This window comes from Cylas formicarius, unplaced genomic scaffold (genome assembly GCF_029955315.1).
Source record: "Cylas formicarius isolate icCylForm1 unplaced genomic scaffold, icCylForm1.1 PGA_scaffold_1__22_contigs__length_36826433, whole genome shotgun sequence".
Lineage (NCBI taxonomy): Eukaryota > Metazoa > Arthropoda > Insecta > Coleoptera > Brentidae > Cylas > Cylas formicarius.
In genome coordinates this window covers 25205681-25228162 of record NW_026844264.1, presented here as the reverse complement: position 1 = coordinate 25228162, position 22482 = coordinate 25205681, and the positions used below count along the sequence as shown (strand labels likewise).

General features: G+C 34.1%; 2 protein-coding genes across 4 annotated transcripts in view; one reads left to right on the top strand and one right to left on the bottom strand.

Moving 5' to 3' along the window:
* Positions 1-587: 587 nt before the first annotated feature.
* LOC132696151 (histone acetyltransferase KAT2B) lies at positions 588-4967 on the top strand. 2 transcript variants are annotated; one of them, XM_060660803.1, is made up of 14 exons: positions 588-666; positions 774-985; positions 1037-1139; positions 1253-1398; positions 1501-1769; positions 1917-2221; positions 2439-2510; positions 2563-2711; positions 2931-3139; positions 3199-3419; positions 3631-3867; positions 4032-4177; positions 4227-4317; positions 4493-4967. In XM_060660803.1, the coding sequence occupies exons 2-14, from the start codon at positions 791-793 to the stop codon at positions 4684-4686; spliced, it is 2337 nt and encodes a 778-aa protein (XP_060516786.1). In that variant the 5' UTR covers positions 588-666; positions 774-790; the 3' UTR covers positions 4687-4967. The 2 variants fall into 2 exon arrangements, with proteins under 2 accessions (XP_060516786.1, XP_060516787.1); XM_060660804.1 differs by having other exon boundaries at positions 615-666; positions 740-985.
* The window catches only part of LOC132696150 (serine/threonine-protein phosphatase 2A regulatory subunit B'' subunit alpha), a 39954-nt gene continuing 22284 nt past the window's right edge, over positions 4813-22482 (bottom strand). The window contains exons 3-15 of one of the 2 annotated variants that reach the window (XM_060660802.1): positions 21693-22014; positions 15066-15404; positions 13356-13541; positions 12268-12453; positions 10375-10556; positions 9963-10088; positions 9684-9872; positions 9389-9621; positions 7736-8004; positions 7495-7683; positions 7339-7421; positions 7113-7137; positions 4813-6354 (exon numbers count right to left, since the gene is read on the bottom strand). In XM_060660802.1, the coding sequence (XP_060516785.1) occupies positions 6343-6354; positions 7113-7137; positions 7339-7421; positions 7495-7683; positions 7736-8004; positions 9389-9621; positions 9684-9872; positions 9963-10088; positions 10375-10556; positions 12268-12453; positions 13356-13541; positions 15066-15404; positions 21693-22014 (2341 nt within the window). In that variant the 3' untranslated portion in view covers positions 4813-6342. The remainder of the gene's footprint in view (positions 6355-7112; positions 7138-7338; positions 7422-7494; positions 7684-7735; positions 8005-9388; positions 9622-9683; positions 9873-9962; positions 10089-10374; positions 10557-12267; positions 12454-13355; positions 13542-15065; positions 15405-21692; positions 22015-22482) is intronic. The other variant, XM_060660800.1, reaches the window with a different exon arrangement.

The window sequence follows — 22482 nt, the reverse complement described above, 5'->3', positions numbered from 1 at the left end:
CATAAACCTCTGGTTATTTCTGTGTCATATTTTCTTAATATTATTTTCAGTGATTTTATAGGAATTAGTAATTTTCAAAATTTGTTTTCAAAACACCCTTACAATAAAATGCAAAGGTTGAGCTACATCATGCCGGCGCTGTTGCCACTGCCAACGCAAACTGCCTTTACATCATAGGGTAGTGCTCAAAATGAAGAGGAACATGATTTTAAATCCGGGATCATCTACACCATTAAAGTGGGTTCCCAGTTTCAGGACTATTAAAGCTGGTAGCAATCTCAACAGGTCACTGAAAACACTCAGAGGACAACTCCAGAAGAAGTGGGAGCGAAGTTTTGCCTGGTATTGTGGATAAGAATGTCTGAATGCAGCACCCTCTCAACCAAGGCCAGGGATACTGCTAATAGAATAAGAATAGAAATAGTTTGGTTAGTTTTGCCACCATCGTCCTTAAATATAAATTGTATAGACATAGACATAGATATGTATTAAAGTAAAGGAGTTGTGGCTCCGGTTCTCGTGCATTTTTTTATTGAAGAGGCCGTTCCGCCATAACCTTTGCCACTATTGAGCAATAACCTTTGCGACTATTGAGCAGTGCATCAGTGATGTTTTGACGGATAAGTGACAGACGCCAGTGTCATAATATCATAACCATAAAGTGATGTGAGTACAAGTTCTCTTGTTGGCTATATTTATTTACTAAAATTGGCTACTGTAAATTTATATTGTCTTTCAGTTTTGTGTATTAAATATTCTTAATTAAAATTTAGTACCGAAGCGATATACAATGGACCAAGGAGACGGCCCGTCTGAATCTATTAAGTCGGAACAGCCCCAACATCCACCACAAGCAGATAAAAAAATGGAAGAAGACGGAAGCCGACTCAACAATCTGCAGAAAATAAAACAAAAGAAACAAATTTTATTACAGTTACCCCTCAATAGGAAGTTACAAAAACTCTCTGTTTATTCCAAGTGCCAGGTAGCAAAAACACCTTGATTGTTTTTCAAGTTAAGTTAACATTTAATGTAGCAAGCAGGATGTGAATGTACCGGTTGGAAAAGGCCTGAGAAAACGGATCTGCCGATGCCCAGTCCAACTTTCGAAGATCCTTGTAAATGTGAACACAGTCTTGGTAAGATTCTCTACATTGCTTCTTATTCAGTAAAAAACTGATTCACTTCTGCTTTGTTTTTCCTATAATTTGTAAAAATTAAATTTATGACAATATATTTTTACCAAACACAGAGCTTCATATTTCACATTTGAGACACCAACCAGATGAAATAATAAACAAATTGTTGAGAATGGTAATTGATGTGGATAATATGTATACAGCAATGACTAGAGAAGAAAACCCTAAGACTAAGAAAGTGTACCTTTATTTATTTAAGGTAAATATATATTAATATTATTTTATGTCTCTAATAAACTCTGTGTTTATATAGTAGAATCAAATATGTTATTTGCTTTTGCTTATGGTATTATTTTATTAGCTTTTAAGAAATAGTGTATTAACTTTGGAAACTCCAGTGGTGGAGGGTCCTTTGGGTCAACCACCTTTTGAAAGACCAAGTATTGAAAAAGCTGTCTCAAATCTTCTGGTCTATAAGTACTCACATATTGGTCAAGAGTTGAAGACAATGTATGAACTGGCAAGAATACTCTTTAATAGCTTGAATACCTGGGAACTACCCAGACCAAGCAGTCAGCAGCATATAATCAGTCAGGAGGAAGCAACTATATATTGGATAGAGTATACAAGGTTTGTAAAGAATTTAATAATTTTCTGTTTGAAAGGATGCTAGGGATGCTTAGTATTCTATTACTACTACCATGTCTTCATTCTTTCGTTTATTACTAACAATTTTGCAATATTTATTTTAATTTAATTCAAATTTTTTGGATGCAGGTGGTTAGTATTTTGTTACATCCCTACTTTTTGTGATTCACTGCAACATTATGACACCACACAAGTTTTTGGTCGGACATTACTAAGAGCTGTGTTTAAATACTTTAAGAAACAGATTATGGATCAGTTCCACAAGGACCGGGATACAATACCCTCTGAGCAGAAAGTAATGCTTCTTAATAATTTTCCCCCCTTTTTAAATCAACTAGATGAGGAAATATATGCGCAGAATTCTCCAATTTGGGATGTTGAGTTCAAAGCTCACTCTATACCATATTTGCTGGTGGACCCAAGCAAAGGAAAAGGTGAGTAGTTGTTTTTGATTTATTATATTTCTATATTTATATTTATTATATTTCATTTTTATTTTGTCTTATTGATCTGTTTAAGCATGGTGTTATTTTATTTTTTGGAAGTTTGTCAGAATCCAGATATTTAAATTTTTAGTATGTTTTGCCATTAATCTAAAAAATTTCAAAATAATTTTTAAGAACATTTATTTATTAAGTTTATATTTTTAAGGCACTTCAAAACAAAGTGAATTTGAAAAGTTTACAGGAGGAGCTGAAGAAAAAGACATAACTGGTGTTTCAGGTAAGTTGAAAAATGGTTTCTATGAATTTGTTGTTTTTTGTTTTGTTGATAGGCAAAGCCATTAGATCAAGTATTGAACAACCCAGAGAAGCTAAACGGAGAAAAATGACTAGTGAAGAAGCTTTTGAAGATCTACCACAAGAAACTGTTGGTCAAGTGATTGCTACCATTGATAGTTTAAATTATCTCACAGGCCCAGATGTAAGTTGATACTGCTGTTGTTTTTGATATTTTCTTTAAAGTTAAGTTTCTTATAATTTCTCTATTATTTTAATTATTTTATCAACTTGGTCCCCAAGATTGATTTATTCCAAAGCAGAGTGGTTTTACTGACATGAAAATACCTGTTTCTCTCATTGGTTGTCCTAAGAAAATGGAAGTTAGAATCTTGAAAATAGTTTTTGTTGTTCCCTGTTTTAGTTGGTGTTCTCAGATTACACACCTCCAACAGACGCAGGGCCAAAAATGGAAGAGAAAAACGGTATAATACAAATGCATTTGATCGCTAACAGTCTGACAGAACCTGTCTCGAAACAAGTCATGCTCTGGCTGATTGGACTCAAGAATGTCTTTTCTCAGCAACTGCCCAGCATGCCAGTGGAATACATTACTCTGCTGCTTTTTGATCCGTGAGTAGAACTCCTTTTCATCAGTAATCTACTCATTTCATAAGAAAATTTATTTTTAGGAAGCATCGGACCATAGCATTAATTAAGGATAACAAACCAATGGGGGGTATTTGTTTTCGGCCATTCTTCACTCAGGGTTTTACAGAAATCGTTTTTTGTGTGGTGACTGATAGGGAGCAGATCAAAGGTTATGGCACTCATTTGATGAACCATCTGAAAGATTACCATATTTCTAAAGGTATCCTGCATTGTCTGACATTTGCTGACGAAAATGCCATTGGTAAGTTAGTTGACCAGACATAAAATGACTAAAATCCAGCGTATCTTTCCTTGGACATTTCTGTAGGTGGCGAATAAAAGTTGGACCAACAAATGTATTTGTGTATAATAAATAAATATAATTTTGCTAGAAAGTATGATGATAACAAAATTTAGGCTAGTGAATAACCAGTTAGTGCGTCTTGAATTAGGTAACTAATGCAGAGTTGTAGGTTATTTTGAGCGGCAAGGGTTTTCGAAGGATATTAGGCTAAGCAAAGTGGTATATCAAGGCTATATAAAAGATTATGAAGGCGCAACTTTGATGCACTGCGAGCTGAATCCCAAGATCGTCTATACGGAATTCACGAATATTGTTAGGAGGCAGCAGAAGTTTATTAAGCAGCTGATTTATCAGCAGCAGCGAAGTGTCTCCAAAGTGCATCCAGGAATTACATTTTTTAAGGATGGTAAAAAATTTTGTTGCTTAAATCTTTTTACTTGTTGCTGTATAACACTTCACACTTTTGTTTTGTACAATTGTGGCATCTGTATAATATAAAACAATTGAGAATTTTTTAAGATTAAACAATTATTCCTAGGAGAAATTAATAGAGCTTATAAATATTTGTAGGAGTTAAAAGTATACCTGTGGAATCCATTCCGGGACTGGAGGAAACAGGTTACAAACCTTCTACGAGAACCACTAGGGGCCAACAACTCGAAGAGTCTCAGGACATTGACACCTTGGCTGGAATGTTTAAGACTGTTTTAAATGCGGTAAGTGTTAAGAAAATCATAGAAAGGGTTGGGTCATTTGGTGTTTTAGGTGAAGAACCACGCCTCTTCGTGGCCTTTTAGGGAACCAGTCAACAAAGATATTGTTAAAGATTATTATGAACACATTAAATATCCCATGGGTGAGGATTTTGAAAGTTTATTTAGGGTTTTCAAAACTAGTAAATGCATAGGTTTAATTTGTTTCTCTGGTTAATTTAAAGTTATTTTTGGGTATATTTCTTTTCTCTGTTCAATCGCCTATTCAAATTAGGTTTCAACACCATTTTGTATCTCAAAGAGGAATGTGTGTTTTAGATTTGAAAACAATGACAGAGAGGCTTAAGGCAAGATATTATGTATCAAGAAGATTGTTCATCGCTGACATGATGAGAATATTTACCAATTGCAAAGTATACAATTTACCAGAAACTGAGTATTACCAGTGTGCTGTCAATCTACAGCAATACTTCCAAACGAAAATGAAGGAGATTGGCCTCTGGGATAAGTAATAAATAAACGAGTTCCAGTTGGTGTAAATATATTTTTCTACTCTCTGAGTTGGCCCCTTTTCATGGTTTTTTTTCAATGTGGTTACTGAAACTGAAAATTTTGAAAATAAAATCAATAAAACGCTCTTAAAAGAAAACTGCAATATAATAATAAACTTTAATACAGAGTTATGTAATAAAGTAAGACAGTAAAAATGACTAGTAAATTTTATATTCTAATTTAATAGTAATAGTTAAAAATAAATGTGTAAATTATGTTAAATAAACTATACTATACAATTCCAACAATTAGCTCGTGTGATGTTAAAATCACGGAAGGTATACATAACAGTAGTACTAAGTAAATTCGATATAATAGTATTACAATTAGGACAAACTCACATAAAAAGCACACCGTTTCTTCAATAAATAACGAAAAAAAATTAACGGTAACAAAATATTTATCTTTCAAACCTTATTTTAATTTTATGAGTATAATAATAAAAAGCTTGACATTTGTTCAACTATGGTTTTGCTTTGATAGGTGGAAATTTGTTCCAGAAAAAATTGAAGTCAGGTACAATCAAGCAAAACTGAAACATACAATATATTCGTCAGATATGCCACTAGTATTTGAGTCAAACGTAATCTAGAAAAACAAGATAATTAAGACAGGAGAAAATATGCTAAAACAAAAAAGTCAACAACACACACATTTATCTATCAAACTTAGGAGACTAGATCTATGAATAATTCTTACTACATACTATGCAAAAGGACACGTTTCCGCTATACTTTATCTAAATAATATCTAAATATTTCATGAATCACAATTCTTGCTTTGTGCTTGGGATTTGTAAAAACTGTTTTGTCATTTGTCATACCCATTTGTTGACGTGCTCGAGGGCAGATCCGTCTCCCGCAAAAAGTGGTTGTTTATTAAATTTATTTCATAAAATCTCTTATTTTGATTTTATAGTTTAAACTACAACAAATGGATATCCCACCTGACTATATAAAGGGTGTTTCGAAAGAACTGTTTCAATCGTTGGATGGTTTTGCATGTGGTTTAGGTGGCCTTTTCGTGCTTTATAAAATTCAACTGTACTTTGGAATATATCCCTTATATCCCATATGTTCATATGGACATAATCTTAAAAATCCTTCTTTACAACCTAGTTTTAATTGCCAAAATCGGCCCATTCATGAAGTATCACTATAAAAGCATATAATGGGCTAAGGTTACTGTGATGTTGATGTATGCTGATGTTGAAATGTACTGTAATATTATTCCGCTATAGAAATTAAAAAAGGAATGGATTGGTTATCTGATTAAACAGAAAATTTTCAAATTGATTCATTTCCATTCGATCTATGGAAACACCCTCTATACAAGAGTATCAGTTACATACTAACATCAAGGGTCTGTAAGCTGCACTTGCTGAGTTTTGCTACGTAGAGTGTCGTGAAAAACTATATTTGTCCTTTAATGTATTCTAACAATACAAAAAGTTCACATTCGTACGCCAAAATATATCGATTTTGCCCTGGTTACGTTAAACATTTGAAACTCATCGAAACGTTCAAATATCCTTATACTAAATACTGCAGTCGCTCTCATCTTCCGACAGCTCAAGAGCGTCATCGACATGTTGCGACAACAAGTCTTCATTTCCCTCATCGGACGAGCTACAAATATTGATAAATATTCGAAAACACATTCTCAATTATAAAGTTCTTAAATCGCTGTTCCTCAAAACATCATAGCATTGGAGTTGTTAAAATTCCAAACAAACATTTCGTTATGCAATCAAATTTAAATGTTGGCAATAATTTTGAAACCATAAGAATTTTGACAAAAAGTGTACAAATTTATCTTAGATTAGTTAATTTGAAGCTTATATTCGAAAAGGTACTAAGTACTTAAGTCATTTACATGAAGAACGAATTAAAGTTGAGTTGCGTGCAGAGTCTAAGTTATAAATAAAGGAGTTTGTACCAAAGTGATTAATGCTAATAAACCGGCAAACCAGGTGATTCATTAAGTCAGTGACAATATATCCAAAAGGGACGACCTGACAGTTATCAAAAACACAAAGTTTTTTTTGTGGGTTGAGTGTGTAAGGAACTGTTTTTTGCGCTACAATAAACTGAAACAATCATCGTAACGGTGAAAATATAACGGAATTGGTTAGAACCACTTTATCCTTGAACATGTAAAACAGATTTCAATGCCACTGCGCCACTCACCCGCCATACATTATTTTTTCTTTATTTAGGCTGACCATTTCTAAACTTTCTATCAAAGAATTATCGGACCCCTTTTGGCAAATAATGTCAATGGATGGTTGCAGTTAGTTTCAGGGCAAAGATGTTAGTCAACTCGATTTCAATTCAATGTTAGAATATTAGTAAATTGAAAACATGCCACAGTATGTTTAGCTTACCCTATCATAGCCACATTCGTACTCCCTTAAACACAACCGACAATATAAATTAGTCAAAAAGTTATCCCTACTCTAAAAGGTTTACCCGCATACCTTAAGGATCACAGTTATCCCACCAGTTTAAAACATTTTAATTGTGAATCATTTAACCCAAGTCAAAAATAAATAAATGGTTTTCATGGAGTTCAAGAGATAAAAAAAATGAAAATTTTCAAATCACACTTACAGGCTCTCCTGCACGTCATTCCCACCCTCTTCAGCAACGAGAAGTTCATATTCCTCTGCGGCATATCGATCCCAATCGGACATCTGAAAATGCAATTGTTTAAAAAATTCATTTAATTTCTTTGGAAATAGATGTTAACTGCTTAGCGGCCCATACCTCTAACCCGTCTATATCGTGATCCCTCTGGGAAGCAAATGGATCTCTCTGCTCGTGATCCAAATACTTTTCCAGATTGAAGAATGTGTCGAAGAAAATAGGGGTCATTTTGCACTTCTTCAAATCGCTGAGGGCCACTTTGCCAGCCATCTTGGGCTTGACCATGTCCAGCATTTGACAAAGACAGTCCTGAAAAAGAAAAATCAAATTAGTAAGGCGTCATGGCTCGACGAAAACGTACTTGAAAGGGTAGAGTTTCGATTCCGATACTCTCCATCCTCTGCATTTGTTCTTCATAAAAATACTCGAGCTCGTACATTGAAAGGTAGCCGTCGCCATCGAGATCCATGCAGCGGAACCAGTATTCGATCGCTGTGGGGTGCAGTTTGTCCTCTTCGCTAAGCAGAAACCAAACGAAATCGGTGTAGGACATACGTTCTTCGTGGTGTTTTTTGTTGCCACGAGTCACGCAGCCGCTGAATATGCGGTCGATAATGCGAGAAGATAGAGCTGAAATAATAAATTATAACAACTTTTAAGTAGCAAAAATTTCTAAATGTATTTTACTAAAGTCGACCATCCCGGATATTTTTAAGATATAAAAAATAATTGAACCTGAACGTCTTGCGGAATTGAAGGCAAAGAAGCAACGATCCTTGTACAAAAACGATCGAACGCACTGGCGAATAATCCTGGAGGGCTGAAACTTTGCTTTATCATGTTTCAGTTGATTACGTAATTTTAAATTTCTGCCCTCCATATCTCTTTGAAAAAATGATTTACCGAACCTATGTCCGCACTTTCACTCTTCGATATAGGGGTCTTATTTCTCCTGTCCCGCATCGTAAAGCATTGTTTGAAAGATCGTTTTCTTACTGTGCCTACAAATGGTTTAATGCTGTTCCCATTCCCCACTTCCTTTAGAAAAAACCTTTTATAATCATTTTGCATTTGAAATTCGAATTATTTTGTTTTTGTGTGCATACAAAACCGATGACTTCATCGTCATTTTTGAAAATTTTGATAAATAAAAAATTTGGCAGGCTAGGTGATATTCAAAGTCTCAAGTGGTAATAACCCGTCTGTGTATCATAAATTATTTGAATGTATTCAAGAAAAGTTATCGCCCTTTCTTTTAGATGAAACCAGAATAATCAAATCAAATTCCGGTTCTTTTAGTGATTAGTTATTTGGCGTTGTAGCCGAGGACAGTATTTATTGAATGCAACTACCAAAACGTCATTTAAATCTCGGCATTTCCGGACTTACTTTTGACGCATGTTTTTTAAAACGCCCTGTATGCACAAAATGATAGGTATTTTTACTGTTCTTAACATAGTGTAATTACATAGTGGGTAATTGATTGACTGATATCACACCTATGATAAAAAAAATGAACAAAAATATCACCAATAACAAAAATATAATGTTAATGAAGCTACAGCATATTCGAGACACCCTGTATACATAAAACTATTATATTTTTATCTAAATCTAGATTTTGAGATAATATATGGAACATGGAACACAAGGTGTAAATTTATAAAAAATTCATAATAAAAAGCATTGCAATGACAGGGAGCAGAGATAAATTGGAAATTTTTAGTTAAGATAGTCTAGAATGAAAAAAATAAAATCTACTTAATTTTTTCACGGTTTATTATTGATCCCAAAACAAAAAACTTTTGTGTTAAAATCTTTTTAAACAAAAGTAGAGTGGATATTATTCGGATTCCCCGACTTATTATAAAAAATATATAATTAAATAATGATAGATAACACTCTACAATTGCAAAAAGTGGTCAATTCACCAGCTCCAACACTAACAAAAACTGACTGCAGTTAAATTTCGGTTTGGTGACTTTGGTAAAATAAAATATGTATAGTACCCTACCGTGATCGTTGTGCCTGGTGAGATCTTGTTTATCAATAAACAAGTCATGATCTCTGTCAAGTTCCCAAAACTTGCAGTAAATAACGTAAAAGTGCTCGTAACTGAAGTATTGTGTAATCTGATTAATATCCTCTTCTTCCTCGAGTAATTGAATCACATTTAGCAAATTCGATCTTCTCAGCTCCGGTATGGTTATTTTGGCTGACCACGAACGATTCACGCAATAATAAATTCTGGAAAACCACATCCGCTGAAGGAATTTTCATTTTAAATGGTACCCTGGGCACCCTTATACCTGGCGATAACTGTGTGTACGTATCGCGAGTGAAATTCGGTTGCCTCCTTCAGGAACGTCAGCCCCGGATGGGTTTCGACCACATCCTGGACCATGGGAATGAAATCCTCGGGAACCAAGTAGTTACGTTTGCCCCTGGTCAAAATATATACGAAACGAGAAGGCGCATCGTTGCAATTCGAGGCCATCCTGAAAAAGTAATATTGAAATTTTTGATACAACCTGCATGTTCTAAATTTTCTTTTTTTATATTTTATTGGAGAGGAAGTAATTACTTACCCTTGCCAAAAAGTTATAAACTGATCAAAAGTGCAACTGCCCTTATCAGCGCATGCAGCCAGATACAACGGGGTCTTCCAATACAGAGGCAGTTGGCACGCCTGAGTGACAGCTGCAAAGTGTTCCCTGCAAGAAATATATTTACACAATTAGCGGAGAATTGCATAAAAATATTTCTTTGAAACAGTTGTTTTTATGCTTTGCTAATTTCCCCCTTGTGTTCCCATTTTTTGAACACTGAATCGTATATTATTATAATTTTTTGGTTTTTAACTAACAATCTTATTGTGATTGACATATTCGGCAACGGCATAAAAAAGGAATTAATTAAATATATCATGAATCCATTCTATTAAAATTTGAGTTTACATTTCTTTCTGGACGACGCTGATAGAAAAAAAAAGTCAAATACCTGGAAGCTCTTTCGCCGACACCGGCGAATGCGGCTTTGACTTTGGCCCGGACGACTTCCAAGTGACCGGGCGGCCCCGGTTTACCCGTGGGGTAGTGAAACCTGGGGATGTTGACGTTCCGATTAGCTCGGACGTGTCTCTGAAGGGTGGTGTGTTGCAGGACCGGCTGCCTCGGTAACGGCTTAAAAAGTTTTCATACATTTCATTTTAGGTGGTATCCGTAAATTAATTTACACATTAAAGACGAAGAAGGAGGCTCGCAAGATCAGACAATGTGCGAGATGGTGGAGAGGTAATCATGAAATTCGTGTGACGTAATTTATCGATGACCCCTTGCTATGTTGACGGTTTAAACATTAAAGTAGATGAATATTAATATTACAGCTACGAATTTCTCGCGGTGTGGTCGCTAATTATAAAGCCCAATAAATACGTAGGCAGTTATATTAAAACATGATCGACAACGATCAATTGCATAACAAAGTGTAGGCCTGCGACTCCTTCGCGATATACACGCCTTCGTAGGTGTCAGAATTCACATAAATAAACACTATGCAGGTAGTACCGAGTCAAGGTTAACCGCTGCTGTCCGACGGCTGCTTTGGGACTTTATTGGTCAAATAATTTATATCCTACTGCAAGTATTAACTAATTCATAACTATCCTGACACATCGGCAGGTTATAATGTTCTCATGGGAGTTCTACAAAGCAGTGCTTTAAATAAATTTTCTATTTCTATATGCTATTTTTTTATAGATATTCTATTTTACACATTATTTACCTATTAGTTAACACTTAGCTATAGCGAATTTAAAAACACACATACCGTCAGTTTTCGAAAATAGGTATCATTATATTGTCTATAGAAGTCAAATTACAATAGAACACCTAGGATATGAATTATATCAGGATAAACATTACATTAGCTTTTCAAGAAAAACCAAACTAAAAAAAATTAAACAAAACAGAGATAGCTAATTGAACTATAATTATTTGAACTCAACAGTGGGAAATTGTTTTAAAGTTCTTACAATATACTGATCTAAATAAGTGTTAATTATTGGTAAATAACTTTGATTTGAATAGAGATACAAATTCGGTTAAATTAGCACACTAGTAGAATTTTTTCCACTGATTCAGACGGTGAAAACAGAAAAACAACTGAATGTAAGGTTTAGGAAGGAATTAGGAAAATGTCCTCTTTTTAAATGAAACACCCTGTATATTTTTCATTCTAACGTTCGTAAATCGCTAACAGAACAAATGTATATGCAATATTAGCCTAAAATTGAAAATAACCGAAATTATTTTATATTTTATTTTTCTTGTTTTATTTCAACTTAAGAAACATGGAAATAAGAAAATAGAAAACCTAATTAATTTATGATTAATTATTGATGTTATATTAAGAGGTGTTCGAAAACAGCACCTCATAATTCAATACACTTTTGAGCACGTTTTGAGCGAATAGCCTTTAGTATGGTTCTACCATCTATCTAGTTTATTTTCTCACAATCATTCTCGAGCGGTTAGTGTTGTCTAAAAGGAACAGACGGTAATCACAACTTGAATTATTTATTGCAACTTCAATATTGGGTTTTGAGTTTTGTTATTTGGTATGCGTTATTTCTGGACATAAACGAATGTATTTAAGAAATAAAAAAAATGTTCAAGTTCCCTATTCCGACAAAAATAAATTGTTTTAATTAAAAGTCCAATAGGTTACAGAGAAAATTACTAATTAAGAAAAATGTACTCCCTTAATCATTTCAAACCAAATCAATCATCAAATCATTTCATAGCATAATAATTTTGACAAATAGGTTCAGGTTGATATTTTTAAAATTTTAATGGGTCAAGTAATCTGGGATCATAATGAGAAGTGACTTACTTGGGTTTTGACAACTTGAGACACAGGCGCTCGCGCCCTTTTATCCAACAACAGATCGCTGGGGCACCTTTCGAAAATTAGTACTCTCTCGGCCACGGAGCCCCTCGTTAAGAAGGGCCGAACGGGGTTGGAGGCGGTCTGTCTTAAGTGCAGTCTTTGGCTCGAAGTCAATTCCGGGTGAGGAACCTGGAAGACGCATTTGTTGCACTGAATCTGCGTATATCACGCCAAATTTTCTTTTTATTTCAAGCCCGAACCATACAAAGATATAATACGGCTTCGTTGAATTTTTTTTTCAAAACACTATAAAACACAAGTCATTATATATATATATATATATATATATATATATATATATATATATATATATATATATATATATATATATATATATATATATATATATATATATATATATATATATATATATATATATATATATATATATATATATATATATATATATATATATATATATATATATATATATATGATGACACTATACTCCGGGATATCATCCGTTCGCTCGTTGAACTCCGACTGGAATCCTGCATCCGACTGGAATCCTGCAAATCCTGCATCCGACTGGAATCCTGCAGACGTTTCGCCAAAATCTCACTTGGCATCTTCAATGCTCGCGCTCCGAAAACACTTCGAACATATATATATATATATATATATATATATATATATATATATATATATATATATATATATATATATATATATATATATATATATATATATATATATATATATATATATATATATATATATATATATATATATATATATATATATATATTCTCTTAAATACTCCATTGCGAGGAAATAAATACGTCTTAAATTTTTTTCAAAGCTATCTTAATTACACTAACGATAACGTTGCGTGTCTTGACTGTGTAACTTTTTCAAGGTTAACATAAAAATAAACAATCTAAAGGAAGCGTCACTGAAATCGCAAAAATCGTTTTTTTTTCACATTTACAAATATATATGAATTTTTAATCACCAGTTGCTACTTAAAAAAGGCGCTGATGTCAAAGGACTGCTTCGTTTTTTTTTAATTTTATAAGAAAGTTACTTACCTGTTGCTCGGGTCTTTTGGGGGTTGTCCTCAAGGCCCATTTGGTTGTACCTTCTGTGGATTTTTCGGGTTCCCGCAGTATATGTTTGGTGGGCACCTTCGACACTGCAGCGTTGTGCGGAAACCCGTCCGTGACCAGATCGCCATTTTTCAAAGCATTTATCAGTCGCTTCTCTTCAAGGGCTACCTTTAAAAAACAAAACGGGAGATGCAGCAAAAAATACTGATTGACAATTAATTACAGACAATAAAAGACAGGATTTGACAAAATGAAGCTTTTAAACTGACTGATTCTGGACACCCTGTACAATTTCGAAAGGATGATTCTTGCGTTTCTCCGTTTATCATACCACCTGCAATATTGCAATTATGTATAGGAAAATCCAAGGAAACCCAGTATGAAATTTTTTAAGAAATCAACAAATGAAATAATATACCTGGCGTTCCATTTAAAATAAGGAAGTTATGTGCTACTCTGCATAACGGTAACTATTTTCATTGCATGCAGCATACAAACATCTTTTGGAGATATAAAAGAATAACGCAGTTATATAAGCAAAACTAAAAAAGTTATTTAGACAGTAACTTCTTTGTAAAGAGGCTGTTAGAAGTTTATTAAATTTTATACCTTTTGTTATAGAGAATTAGACATCCAGAAAAATAGTGATTTTCTAGAAAATAATAATAATATATATTTTTTTCAAAAACCTTAAAAAAACTTATTTAATTTTTTATAGTGCTTGAACTTGAAATAACATAGAACTTCTATATGAACATAATAATTTGGCTAGTGCTTGCTCATCATACAGTTTTGTGACTTCTCTCACACAATGTGTAATATGCTTCATTAAAAAATGTAAAAAGTTTAGTATAGATAGATACCTAATCCAATGTTAAGACAAATATGTAAATAATAATATTAATTATTTAGTTTTGGTTAGCAACGGAAATGAGTAAGAGTGCGTTTGGTTGCATATTATTGTAATGAATAATGCTGCAGTATTGTTTTGTATAAGAATGAAATGATATTCAAAAGTTGGAGATCCGTACCTGTACCATTTAACGAACTTACTAAAAAATCTCGTAATGTACGTAATATATTTTTTTAGGGCTACGAGTGTTTTCCAATTTTATGACGTCAGCAAAAATCTTTGTAACAATTATTTTCTGTTTTTGTTATAGATTTCTATAGGATGGGTTTTTCGTTTACACTTAGTAAAAGTACCACACCCATGAACTTTACTTTTGTGCAACTTAAATCGTTATAAAAAAAACCTGGGAATTTGAGATGCACTCTACAGGAAAACTACAATTTCTGAAGTAGATAGGCGAAAACTAATGCCGGTATCTAAGGTTCGAAGAAGAGGAGGCTCGAGTTCACTTCCATGATTATAAAATATATAAGGTTATATAAAAAAATCTGTAGATAAATATTAAATTAGATTTTAAAAAAGCGCTTTAGAAATATTTTCACCAAATTATCGACAGCAAAAAAAAATTAAGCGTTATTTTATTCGAAAAACATCCTATAACTCCGAAATGCTTCAGACACCGACTTCAGTTTTGGTCCAAGCATTTTACAAAGCGTTCTCTTCAGAAGTGTAAAATTACGACGACCTTGTACACCTGTTCAAAATATTTTTGGTTTAGAGAGATCGCAAACTACTCATAACTGAAAATGTTAATTTCCCCATAAAGAACACTGTCTCACCTCGTCGACGATTGTTTTCGACACTTTAACCGGTAAAGTATTGTAAGTTCGGGTGTTCTGTGGCGATTGTTGTTGATGGTGGGCCGATGGTCCGACTTGGGACGAATGTCGAATATCGTGGGGTTGCCGTTGGTGTATATCTGTCGGCGTGGTGATGCCCGACGTTTTTTTGACCGTTTCGGTCGAGATCACGCGATTCTTTAGGGGCCACGTTTGCAATCCGGAGACAGGATTGAGGTCGGGTGGCAATATCATCTCGATTGTCTCGCCCCCGAGTCGAGCGGGTTTTGGCGACACTTGGGGTTTTTGTCCGATTACCGGTTTGGCGGTGTGTGTCGTCTGAAATTAACGCAAGTGTGTTATTAGTGACTAAACAGTGTAAGCCGTTGGTATCTGAATGAATTAATCTTATTACTCGACCTATTGTGGGAAAATTGTAGTCAGCAAAAATTTGATATTAATATATGTAGCGGGCATCCAGGAAAATGTGGGAAGTCTTATTGAGATAGGAAAAACGAACATGACAAATTCCTATAATCTTTTCCCTACAGGTCCTCCTTACAAAGCTACGAGCCTTTACAGGAAGTCGGTGGACATTGTTTTTTATTTATTTTTTTTAATTAACCCATTTAAGCTCGCATCGATTATATAATTTAAAGGGTTCATCAAGCTAAACAATACTACTAAAATACTATTTTAGTGGGGCTCATATATCCATAAAAAGATTCTGCAGCAATCAAATTAGAAATTGGTACAGTATGACCCCTATAATGTCGGGCCGGTTTAACTTTGATATGTTCAAAAAAATTAAAAGTACATTTATACATGGACTGTTTGTAAACAAAATTACAAAAATGATCAGTGGAAAGGGAAAAACAATTTTTTTTTCAAGAATCACAGTACACCGTGTGGCCCCGGTACAACATATGAGATTTCTCTATATTAATTCCTTCATCAAATTACAATTGCCGTCGTTCGTTCGTTCGTCCAACGGTATGCAAGGTAAGTCATAAAATATAAAATTTGAACAAAAGTAAAGTACCTTTAGTAAAAAAAAATCGAAAAATGCTATTAGGAAAAGTAGTTGATAAAAATGATGCTTTTGGTCTTTTTTAGTTAGCAATTTGCAAATTTTGTAATTTAACCTAAACATGTTTATTAAATGAAATCAATGTAGCACATTTGCATATCTGAAAAGTTAATTTAGATTTTTAATATTTTACTCACGGAGCTTTTTGTGGTTGCGTTTGTTTGTTGCAACGCTATTGAGCACTACCATTTTTTATAAAATCTCAAAACTACTCTTCTTAATCAGACAAATATCAATAATAATAATAATAGTAATAGAATTTAAAAAAATGTTGCAAACTTAAGTGATCACACTGTATAAATTCATTTAACATATACCTAAATTCAGGCTCAATTATTTTATTAAACAAATCAAGAAGTCTTAGACTGACAAAGTGTTCGAGTGCGTCATTAAGGCTTTCTTAACAAGACAATAATAAAAATTCAACAACTACAATCATTTATTGACAATAAACTCTTTGTTATCCTGAAGCTTCTTAATTTGTAATAGTCGTTTAATAAAATATTTAAACATTTCAAGTGCGAACAACCAACTAAAAAAAATTTAAAAAAATCAGTTTTATTTTTTAATTTAATTTTCATTGGAATTTCTTGAGTATAATCTTTCGATGAAGTCAAAAATCTCTTGCTGCTTTTAATTTTTCTTAAACCATCATCAACTATTTGAAATTTTTTAACATTTTGTTTTCGTTCATATATTAATAGCATTTGGTCAATTCATAATGCAAAATATTTAGGATTCAACTGTGCAATCCAAGAAATAGTTAAAGCTCCTACAAACGTGTTGCAAACGTGACTCGAGACGGAATCGTCGCGCTATACAACCTTAGCGAAAGTGCCACGTGCACTTTGGGGGACAGGGTACCGTACGCAAACGCATTGGGTTTAATTACAGACAAACGCTTGATCACGTGTACGGAGTATCTAGGTGAAAAAATAAGACATTATCACTGCCGAGATTGTAGGTATTACCGAATAACTAATTGTTCTATCGACGTGGGTACATTATCTGCAAAATTAAAACAGACTCTCTATCGCCGACTTTTTGCAGAGGTTTTTTAAATTCAAATGATTTTAAAAATATCTTGACCTAGGCTGCAATTTTGAACTTTCAATACTTTTAATTTCTAATGGGATATCATTCAACAAGTTTGATAAACGCCACTATAGTCCCGAGTTTGATTTAGCACTATTGGACTGTAGAGGCGAGTGTTTCATAAAAGAGGAACTGAAAAATGTTCTGAACGTTTTTTTATTTCGACGACTATTTTTCGAAGGTATTTTTGAGTAGGAAGTAGAAAAACTTCATTTGGAGGACCGTCGTTTCACCACGTTTTGAATGAACATATATTATAGTTGAGCTAAAATTAGTTAAGTTTTGAAGAAATGTTAAATTAATACGCGCCAAGTGCAAAATTTTAGACAAAGACAACTTTGGCAATGTAGTTAACCTACGAAAAAAAATTTTTTTTGGAAAAGCGTAATTTAGTTAAAAATTATGAAATAACCCATGTTGAAATATACTTATTTTTAAGTATAACAGGTATTAACCATATATTTTTTTATCCCTTTCGTATCCAGCAGTATATCGAAAACTAAATTGGTTAAAGAAAACCAATTTCCAACTACTTCACTCGACTCGTATTTTTGAAAGGAAAAAGTGTACTTATATGCCCTTTTTATGTTTTCGACGACTGATTTCGCTCATTCAAAATATACCCAATAGATTTGGCAAAAAATCTTAAATAACGTCTAACAAAAATGCAAAACTTTGCAACTAAATAGAGAAAAATAATTAGCAAAGTAATGAACTAAATAAATTTTATACTAAACAGTTCTTTTTAACTTGGTAAATAACAAAGCCAATATTTTTACACTTGATCACGAGGACAATGAGATGAGGTCGACTCCAACAATCAAAAACGACCGTTCAAATTCTTACATGCACTATAAGTGGGACGCAATGCGAGAATCGTAAAATATAAAAATCCATTAATTTAAATTTGTCTCGGGTGAATTATTCGAATATAAATACAGAAACTGAATAGTTCTAAATAACTATAAGCTTTAACTAATCAAAACTAACAGTGTAATAATTAATTTTACTAATTATGACAAAACCAACTGGTTAAAATAACGTTTTATGAAACAATTACGATGAATAAAATCAGAGAAGATTGCTTTTCAGTCGGGCTGTTTTAAAAAAAGCTCAATGTTGAAACAGTCAGTCAGATTTGGAGTTATTTCATTGAATTTATAGTCACAATTCAGTTTACAAGATTAAAAATTAAAATCAAAATTTTCCAAATATGTTTAATTAAATGTAATCCAGGCCTATTAAGTTCTCCTATTTTTACAACAAAATCGAAAACTTTTAACTGGCTCCAATTTCGCAATGGATCAAAGAAATATTTAACTGATTAAATGGAAAATTGAACCATCGAACGAATCTATCTACGGGGAAGACAGAAATCACGCGAAACGCCGATTTTCGCGAAATCCGTAGCCACGATTCGTCCTTCATCGCATCAATAATGACCCAAAATTATATCCCGTGCCAGAATCGTTTGCGCAAAATATAATTACGTTAATTAATATTTAAAAAGACCGGGATTGTCATTTAAAAGCGGAATTTACGGATTGTCGATCACTATCAGCTAACATTGCGGACTAATAAGCGCAGTTACACTTATTTATTTATTTATATATAATGGTTGTGCACTTAGGACACACCTAAGGCATAAAGAAGTGAATATTCAAATTTGTTATTTCGACGTCACTAGTAAAATCGAGTTCAAGGAGAGAAAACTAATTATATTATATTATGCAACAAGTTTCGTAAACACTGTTTTAATTAAGAGTTTGATTGTCCATCACTATAACATTTTGTTTACTTTGACACCACAACATACGAAAAGCAAGCAGTCTGGTCATTCCACATTTCGTATACCCAAACAGAAAACTGCAATGTTTGAAAAAAGCTTCTTTCTAAAAATGTTCCCAATGAGGAAGCAAAATTTCATCTTTTGGTCAATTTATTATACTAAAATAAACATTTCAAGATGCACTTTTTTTACCAATAAAGAGGGTTTATCGCTGTTATTTGGCACAAGGGGAACACAGCGGATCGAGTTCTTAATAAATGAGTGACAGAAGAAGTTTATCAACGTGTTGCAGACTATACATAGTTTACGGCCATTAATTAATGTTTGGGTACAAAACGACCACATTTACTGAAGATTCTGTCGTGAGCATTGCACCTCCGGTCGCTTCCGACAGAATCCTTTGTAATTGTCTCAAAAAGTTTTGATATCGGTTTCAATTGTGAGGTTTATATTCCCCAAGTGTTTTTTGAAGTTTTTAAAGTGTTAAATCGTTGTCGGCTCCGCTGTTTTTGCCATCCACGCCGGTTAAAGGCCGGATGGTCCGTGGGGGAAGCGAGGGAGGTCGTTTTTTATTATCGATCAGTCCTTTTTTGAAGGCTGAGAAGAAATGTTGCTTATAGTTGTTTTACATGTCGGTCTGTGACCAAAAGAAAAATTCCTCGACGAATGCCGGTACTGGGAGAATAGCCATTATAGTCGTGCCTGTTTGTGAAAAGGATATCTCTCTCTCTACCACATTCACTGAGTGACGTGTGACGTGTCAACGGCACTGACAAACGTGAGAATACCATCCGTGGCTAAATTCTACCGAAAACATCCGGTCGCTTCCAAGGTACCGGAAATCTTCGAAGTGGCTCGCAACCGTAGGCAACGAACTGGTGTTTTTAAATGAAACTTAACGCACGTTGCATCAGTGCATTGTTGGGTATTTTAGAGAAAGGAGTAGAAAAAATAAATTTCAAAGTTAAATAAAGTGACGATTTTCAGGAAATTATTTATAGATTACGGTGAGGCTCAGATTACAGAAACAGGTCACCGGTTACAAAGAGACCAGTGATTTTGGTAGAAAAAGGGAAACCGAATCTCCACCAGTGATTTATTCCAATTTGCTAAAGACGTATTATTTTTATCTCTTCATTCATCAAAGTGCAACCATTTTAATTGGCCCATTTTCGGCGAGTGAAAAAAAATTGAGGCGGATTCATCAATTTGCACCGTGAATCAGATACGAGCGAGTGAAAGGAAATTGGGGCGCCATTATGCTAGAGCCTATTTTCAGACAATCAAACAACAAATTAGATTAAAGAAAAGCCGGATGACCGTTTGACCTTTAACGATATCAAATTTAAATTTATTGTTCCGTAATTAAGCATCCCGGCTTGGTCGATTAAAAGGAAAATGATGATGACCTCCCACTTTCTCAACATTCATATACATAACGCTTATCGAGGGCAATAAATAAAGGCAGTGCGACAAGAGCAGATCGAATGGTTCTACGATTCGAAGCTCTTACTTTCTTTATACAAAATTTCTAAAAAAAAATAGGTATATGACAATATCATTTTACCTTTCGGAACTCGGACGTCCAGTTTGTGCTGAGGAGATTTTATGAATTTATCCAATTTTAACAGCTTTATGATCGAATCACGTTTCGTTCGATTTGGTAATGGGCAATGTGTGACAAACATTCCAGGCTCAATTGTGTCAGACTTTCCGTTTTCATAATAGATTGGCGCTTATCAATTATTTTCAATGAACGGGTTTCCACTCCGAACCCGATAATTTTGTAAACAAACATATACATATAGTTTCAGTTAAGCTCTGAAGAAGCGACCAGGATGATTGGTGAAACGTTAGTAAGTTTCACTTAACAAAAACCGGCGCAGGAGGAATCCAAGAGTTTTGTGAAAAGTATTACAGTAGCCTGTGGAAGTTTCTTTGAAAATAAACTATACTCTGCACATATGTCACCTCGCACGTAATGTATACAGCTCTAGTTAAAGTCTAGCTTTAACGCAATAAATCATACTATTCTGGGAATACCATATTCTTGCAGTAATCGTGTAAAGTTCGCCGTACGATATACCGTCTTTATCGAATTCATCATTGGCTAAAGAAGACATTCAAAAATTTTTGATTGATAATGATATAATGATGAAACGCAAATTCGTCAGCTTTGTATGCACGAAGTACCTAAGTATGGTTTTGGAACGTCAAGCGAGGTAAGCCTGCAGTTTTGATTAGTTAAAAATTTACCAAAGTTAAATACCGGATTATGTCGTAAAAACGGTATATCGTTCGGGGAACTCTAAAAGGATTCTGCAGATTTCCCAAAACTCTGCATTGAGAGTTCGATATTTTTGACCCAATGTTGGCGGCACACACACACATCCATTATTATGGTTATTTTTGTCAGCATGCTCATAACTATTATTTCTAAAATGTTAACCACATCAAAAAACTACTGATATAATCGAATAAGTCCATTTAAAATGTTTTCCAATCTGGTATTGAAATAACATTATTTTATGCAGTTAATTCTTTTTTACCGTTAGTTGGGGAGTTAATTTTGGAGAAAAAAATAAGTAATATTAAAAGATCCACATTTCGGCATATGACGTTGTCTGTTGCAATTGAGGAAACGACAACTTACCTGATCTGCCGAAACACCGCCATATTTTTTAACCGCCGGCGTCACCGTGGTGCTTGGAGCGTGTTTCCTAATCCCAACCTGCGCGCCGAAGCCGTTCTCCAAGTCAACACCGGCACCCTTCTCGAACTTCTGCAACGCGTACTGTATACTAGAAGGCATTGGTTTGGGGTGAGTTTTCGCGGCGGCCTCCGCAGCCAGCCTCGCCTTGTCCTCGTGCACGAAATTTTTGACTAGTTTTTCGAGACGGTTATTGTCCATCGTCGGTGCTTGGGCCAGCAGGTCGATGGACGGTTTGACCGGCGTCGAAGGCTTCAACATTGACCTGCAAGAAAAGATCCAACTATTGGATCCAACGTTGAACATGGTTCTCTCTCTTTCTCTCTCACTCTTTCATTTTGAGATCTCATACCTGCACTACATTTCCGATTTTAGTCGCAACAGTTTATTCCGATAACATTTTTTTGAATTTTTTTTTTAATAAATTTCAAAGGTTTGGTCAGTATTCACAATATTCAAGTAAAATGTCACGGACTACGACCATATCCGAATACATTTTTCAGCACACGAAAGTCAAAAGGGGAGGTGCTTTATGCTTAAAATGACAATATGTTCGCGTTATCTCAGCAAATCGCTATTAAATTCACGAACGTGATTCTTAGTCAAGCTATGGTATCCAATCGTAATGCAGCCATAGAAATGGCGCAATCGAAGAGTGGATAAAGTTTATAACTGTCATCCATGAATGTACAGTTGGTCAAAAAAGTCTCTGTATACATAGTACTTTTTCAGT